The sequence below is a fragment of the Aplysia californica genome, unplaced genomic scaffold (genome assembly GCF_000002075.1).
Source record: "Aplysia californica isolate F4 #8 unplaced genomic scaffold, AplCal3.0 scaffold00356, whole genome shotgun sequence".
In the NCBI taxonomy this organism is placed as follows: domain Eukaryota; kingdom Metazoa; phylum Mollusca; class Gastropoda; order Aplysiida; family Aplysiidae; genus Aplysia; species Aplysia californica.
The window spans coordinates 67,489-74,700 of record NW_004797626.1 but is presented as its reverse complement, the minus strand read 5'-3'; the positions used below and the strand labels follow the sequence as shown (position 1 = coordinate 74,700).

The 7,212-nt window shown below is 38.6% G+C and overlaps 1 protein-coding gene across 1 annotated transcript in view; it reads left to right on the top strand.

Moving 5' to 3' along the window:
* Window positions 1-6,966, top strand: part of LOC101858564 (matrilin-2) — a gene marked incomplete in the record, with an annotated part of 23,768 nt that extends 16,802 nt beyond the window's left edge. The window contains 7 exon segments of the mRNA XM_035970993.1: window positions 1,512-1,619; window positions 1,942-2,054; window positions 3,069-3,219; window positions 4,113-4,316; window positions 4,786-4,917; window positions 5,997-6,117; window positions 6,599-6,966. Of these exon segments, the coding sequence (XP_035826886.1) occupies window positions 1,512-1,619; window positions 1,942-2,054; window positions 3,069-3,219; window positions 4,113-4,316; window positions 4,786-4,917; window positions 5,997-6,117; window positions 6,599-6,719 (950 nt within the window).
* Between the last annotated feature and the right edge of the window lie 246 nt (window positions 6,967-7,212).

Genomic DNA, 7,212 nt, shown 5'->3' with positions numbered 1-7,212 from the left:
TCATCATCATCATCATCATCATCATCATCATCATCATCATCATCATCATCATCATCATCATCATCATCATCATCATCATCATCGTCATCACCATCGTCATCATATACACATGTGTTATGTTTGAGTATTGTTTTCAGGTCAGGTCAGGAAATTCCTTGCTATTGGTAAAATGTAAATACGGGGTGCCCACTACAGCTGGATCGGGCCGATCGCCCGACTCGACCGCCTGGAACTGAAAACAAACACGTTTGTTCTTCAGGCGATCGAGTCCGGAGATCGGCCCGATCGGCCGATCTCATCCGTAGTGGGTACCCCGTATTATAAGCCAATACAACCTGTTGCTTGAACTATTGTTTCAGCACGCGTCCAAAGGTCACAGGCCAGATAGGTATTAGTGACGTGAGGCTCATCGCTTGAGAACCTTGATTTAAAAAAAACCCCAAATACTTCAATAATTACATTCACGTTTTTACCAGCATCTGTGATGGCGTAGTGGTTAGATGCTTCGCCATCGCACGCAGGAGTCAAGGGTTCGATTCTCGTGTCAGGATAATATTTCTATCGAGTATCTCCGTCTTTCTGTTGGGATGCTGTATTCTTCCTTCTCAGCCCCAGTTAGCTCTGACAGAAGAGTTCGAAGACACCCGCCTTCTAAATAGACTTAACAATAGCAATGAGGGTGTAAAATGTATACTTTTACATTTATCTCAACTTTCATTCGATTCTTTTTGCAGTACCAAGCTATAAGGAGAAATGTGGAGGCCTTTGCGCTTCTAATCTGGCCTGCCAGGCACACACTTGCCAGTGTTCCGGTGAACTGCAGTGGGATTCTGAAAAGAAAGCTTGCGTCCTGCGTAAGTACAATATTTAATGTGTCTGGTCTCAAAATGTTACTATAAAAGATCTTTAACTTGTTCGGTGATGAATGCTGCCTAATAATAATATGGTGAATATAATTTTCTCCAAAGAATATTGGCTTAAAAAAAAAAGAATATAATTATGTAAACTGAATTTTGACTTGCTTTAAGATGAATATGATTTATTCAATGCATCTTGACGTGGATGAATAATTGTTGGAACAGTTTTATGTAACTTGTAGGAGTAAGTGTATGGGTTAACCGCCCCTATCAATGCAGTTAAACATTTGATAAGCAAGACTTTCGAATTTATGGTCTATCTCCGATAGGTCCGTTTCTGTCATTGTAGTTCTGAAGATTTGAGAAAAGACCAAATAAAAGTATATTGCAGAAATTGCTTTATATCAGGGAAATCTGAATTATTATTACTACTATAATAATAATAATAATAATAATAATAATAATAATAATAATAATAATAATAATAATAATAATAATAATAATAATTTAAAAAAAAAAAAAAAAAAAAAAAAATAATAATAATAATTATTATTATTATGATGATGATCATTATTATTAATATTATTATTATTCTGTTATCATTATTTGAAGATCTAATGCAGCTTATTATTTCTTGGATTTATCTGTCACCAGGTGCGCCTTGCAGGGTTCCACTCGATCTGCTGTTTGTCATTGACTGCTCTGGTAGTCTTGGAGAAATCAATTTCAAGAAAGAGTTGGCCTTTGTTCAGAAGCTCCTTGGTAAGTTTGTTGTCCATCTGCCAAAGGGGATTCGCGAGTTGACATCTTTTCTTCTTCGTAGTTCAGTTTCACCGATGTCTTTAAAACGCGTGCCTTGCACCAACACTGTGCTTAGAAGTAACTTAAAAGCAACAATCATCTTTTTCAGTAAGGATATAAATCTGAATGCACTGTGTGATTTCCTTTCGACTGTTTAACTTTCCAAAACTATTCCCCTTTCATATCTGTGACCTCGAACTTCTGGCACAATGCATAAACAATCATTTTCCCACTATATTTTCGTGGAGTGTATCAATTTGTTTATATTATCTGCATTTCACAGGAAGTTTCAGTATCGGTCCTCAAAATACTCGGGTGGCTGCTCTCACATTCTCAACCCAAGTCAACCATCGGTTCTGCTTTAACAAGTACAACACCAGTCAAGAAGTTATTAATGTGAGTACGACATTCTTCTCACGTATTCTTCCCTTTCATTTTAAAACACTTTGAGACGCAGCGGACACGTATGTTCAATCAGCAGCTGACAAAGGCAATGTTTCGAAACATTTCGAACCATCATACACACATCAGAAACACACGTTTGTAAATATTTAAAAATATGCTTCTTGTTGCATGCCTTTTAATATTTCAGATAAAGAATTCAGAATCGGAAAATCTGTTTGAAGAATGAAGTTAAGCCCCAAAACAGAGCATCTTATAGTGTTGTTGAATGACAAGAATGCATGTCCTCGATGAGTTAAATAGACACCCCAGTCTCTTGTGAGAAACACCCCTGTCTCTAGGGAGAAGGCTGGGTTTTTTGTTTTGTATTGTTTTAGTGTTTTACGAAGCTCGCAATTGCATAAGGTCAAATGAGTGTGCGAGAAACACTAAACATTTCCAGTTTGGTAGAAATGTTTAATTCTGCTTGGGTTGCGGCAGCAGCCTAATCTTATCGATTTTAGGACCACCAAAGGATCTTTACTGAGTGCAACTTGCACTCCGGACCTCCGAGATTTTAAACAGCACCCAAGTCAAGAAACAGAAAATCCGCTTTTTTTTTTCAACCACGTTACAATTTTTTTTAATTCTTTGTTTTTAAGAAGTATAGTTAGGTCTTTGTTTATTAAAAGCCACAATACAATTTGATCGATGTCACCCAAGAAGTTAACTCGACATCAGAGAAATCAAACCATTGGCATGCTCCTCGCAGTTCTGCTGTTGCTAGGACTTTCCTGTTGAGGTTGAATGTCCTGGCAATAGCAGAACTACGGGGTTGTGGGTGGCTGACGGGTGCTCTGGTTTGCTGCTTCTTTCTTATCAAGTCCTAATCCCTCCATCTTTTTTCGGTGTTTGTTACTCTCTTGTAACACCTCTAATTTTCACCACTTGTATATGACCCTATTGTGTTGCAGGTGCCGTAAAACTTCTAAAAACTAAACTATATCTGTCTGTGCCTCTCTTTTTCAGGACATCATCAACACCCCATACCCGAAGGGTGTGACCATGACCCACCAAGCTCTCAAAGCAGCAAGAACAGAATACTACAACTCGAAATGTGGAGCCAGGGACAACGCTGCCCAGGTTACCGTGGTCATCACAGACGGACAATCCACTTTCCGTGAGTACTGATCCCAAGGCTTTTTGGAGTAATTTCGCTACCCTGGAATTACAAAGTGCATTCAGCTCAGTACCTAGTTTTGAGAAGTTTGAAGTTATACGTTTTCAGTTTCACAACATGGCAAGCTTTCCCGAATGCAGCTCTTTGAACATCTTGATAGCGACTCTGAATGATCTAACGATTTAGATAGAGCAGATAGAACATTTGGTTTCTGACCTCAAGGTCTGAATAGCTAAAACAGCCAGAAAAGTCAGATAGAACTTTTTTAACTCCGAGGTAGCGATTTAATTATTTTACTTAGAGTTTTGCGGTACTTGCAACACAAATAGGTCGAGTAAATGCTAAAGGTCAGTGGTTAGAGGTGTTACCAGACAGTAACATACAAATAAAATTATAAGGAGGAGGAGATATAAGGACGAAAGATGTTAGAAGAGTGAGAAGGAGCAAACCAAATCCGAGCACCTGCCAACCACTCACAATTGCTTGAGCTATATATATCTAATGGCAAAGAAAATAATTAACATAACTTCTAAGTACATTGTCGGCGTAGGATAATTTTTTTCAAACTAGAATCCATAATTTTGAAACAGTTTATATGTTCATCTTTTATATTTTAAAAGAAATCATGAATGAATTACTATACATGGTTGTTCATGCCCCTGGAAAACTTTTGGGGTTGTTAATTTACAGGCTACAAACGCAATTTCAGAGCTGTGTTTTTAAATACTTGAACGATGCTAAGAGAAATACTTGATTCAGCCCATGCTCATTTAGGCTTTACCCCTCGCGACTCCCCGCACACCCCCCCACCCCTCGCACCGAGTAATCTGAGTATAAAACCTCAGTTTTATACGCCGTTCACCAAAGTTTCTCCGAAATGTCTTCCCTCGCAGCATCTGCGACCCAGGCGGAAGCCCCTCTGCTGCACGGAGCTGGGGTCAAGGTTGTCAGTGTGGGTGTCGGAGCAGGCATCAGCCAGGACGAGCTCAAGGTGATTGCCTCCAGCGATGACTTGGTCTTCAGTGCCACCAACTTTGACGTACTTGATGCCATCGAAAAGGAAGTGTCTGCCACCGCATGCAAGGCTGCTGAAGATGGTTTGTTTGTTTTCTTTGCTTGAGTAAAGCCATTTTTTAAAGATGATCTTTAAAATTGATTTTAAAGGCCTTTTGGCCCATACATCCTCACATTATAACATGTGACTCGGCAAATACATAAATTGGTGCAGCACTTCAGAGAATTAATTAAATAATGAGGTCGATATTATTGAAGGAAGTAATACATAGATACACACACACACACACACACACACACACACACACACACACACACACACACACACTCACACACAAACGCTCTCACTCAAACACACATAAACACACACACACACACACACACACACACCCACAAACACACACACACTATAGAGACAAAAACACATTGTTTCAAGAACCACATTAAACAAGATGTTTTGGTCACAACTCTGTAGGTTTTTTTCCTCGATAGAATCGATAGAACTTTTATCGCATCTATTCTTTCTTTCTTTTTTTTTTTTTTTTACTTTAGTTCCTGGATATCTTGAGGGCTGTACCGATCAGTGCGCCTCTAACCTCCATTGTCTTAAAGACGGCACTGAGAACCTCTGTGAATGTCTGGAATACCAGTACTTTGACCAGAACACCAAAACCTGCGTGGCTTGTAAGTACATTTAAGCGCATATTAGCTGGTCACCTGTGATTGTTGTGTGTTCCTAAATTTAATGTTTTAAAAATATTAAGGTAATAACGAATTGGTTCTATTTTGCATAAGGTATATTGATAAACAGCTTGCTGTCACCACAAGGCTTTATAAAGTTCTTATGTGGTTTTTCTCCTTTATCCTATTAAACGTCTATCGTCCATCTCTCCTCCTTTTTTTCTTAGTATGTAATTTTCCAGTAATACATCTAATATTCAGTACTTGCATGGCCTAATTGCTTTGCAAGTGCCGTAAAATATTTACTAAAACAAAAGAGCTTATTTAAAGATGGGGTGATGAAAGTTAAGGATTTGGACATCGAACTCAGACATTGAGGATATCAACAGATAAGAAGATCAGAGCAACACAAAAAAAGGGGGGGAGGGGGGGTTAGTCTTTGGGTTCTGCATCTAAGCCCGTTTGGTATCTTTCAGGTGCTCTCATGCCTTTGATCTTGGGTGCTTTGTTTTGTAGGCCTGCCTTGTCGGGTTCTTTTTACAAATTAATGAATTGTCTCAACCCAAACCAACACCTTGTCGTGGTTGAGAATCCAGACTCACTATATGATGGCTCTTGGACTAATCCCTGAGAAATTATGTTTTTTTTTAAAAGTAGTTTTTATGGCTCGCTGGTATTGGATTCAATTCCAGAATGATAACATGCTGGTTCTTGAGTAACCTTAGGCCTACTTACCTTGTTAAAAAGTGGAGCTTTAGTATATACGCCTAAAACACTGTCTTCTGCTGATGCATTGTTTATCTTCAGAGACTGACATACGATTATTAATATTATTATTATTATTATTATTATTATTATTATTATTATTATTATTATTATTATTATTATTATTAGCAGCAGCAGCAGCAGCAGCAGCAGCAGCAGCAGCAGCAGCAGCAGCAGCAGCAGCAGCAGCAGCAGCAGTATTATTAAAATGAAAGATGATTGTTATCATCATCATTTTTATTCATCATTATTATCATTATAGTATCATAATGATCATTATTACCTAATGAAAACTTGACGTCTCCTCCTATCTTCAGTGACTTGTCTGAGTGGTCTGGACGTGTGCAGTGACAAGCCCAACGGTGACTACCCCGCCTGTGCCCCAATGTGTGGCTACGGATACTTCTACAACTGCTACAACGGACACACCGAAATCGGGTAAGATTATCTTATTGTGCTGTTTTAGTTTTAACAAGTGTTTTACGGCACTCGTAACACATTCAGGTCATAAAATTAATATAAGTGCCGATGATTTGAGGTGTTACAATTGAGAGAAGTGCTGCGCTGCAATGCATGTATTGGTTTATTTTGTTTTTTTGGGTTGTTTCCATATTCATCATAAATAAATACCTGCTTTCCTGCAGTGCAGCATGCTGTATCCTCATAGTATATCAAATCTTTATACTTTTCTGTATATTTTGGTGGGTGATTCATACTTGTAGCTCGAAACTTATCTTTTTATCATGAAAATGCTAATAATTACATATACTATCAAACTAAACTTGTTGTGACAAAGCAGGGACTAAGCTTGCGACTTGAAAGAGTAAAAGCATAATATCATTAATTGTTGTTCTGTATATTATGTCCTTTAAGTAAAAAGCCAATACATAACAACGTGTTTTCTCTCTGTCCCTCCCAGACAATGCGTAAATGGACAGCTGGAGATTGCTCTGCACCCAGGCCAAACCAGCTCACAGATTGTAGGCAAGACCGGCTCCGAGAGATGCTCCAGCCTGGTCCCCTACTGTCCTCAGAACTGACCTCACCTCGTGTCCGTTGAATGAGGACACGCATAAAGGCCTTCATCTCACGGTTCATCATTACAGTACAGAAGAATTTGATGAAAGATAAAGAATGATATAGTTGTGCTTCTGTGGAGCTGAGATAGATCTGTGCTGGTGTTGTAAAATATTCTCTCACTGGCCGAGGAGGGCAACATGCTCAAGTATTGATGGACGTGTGGTCTATATTTAAGTCAGAAATAAACATAGCATTAATGACATGAAACTGAATCTTCCCTTTATTGCTTTGTCGGGTTTTCTGTTTCTGTGCTTATTGTGGTTGTTTTGAAAACAAAAATAATTATATTATTCAAAATTTAATATCACGGGTCAGTCTGCTGGGGCAAAGTGCTCTTATAGATAAATAACCTGGTCTCGGTGGTCAGGTCGGAGGAAAATTTAATAAATTCGGAAATTTCTGCATCCTTTTGTTTCCAAGTGTTCATGAGTGTAACGTGACATTGGTCTCCTC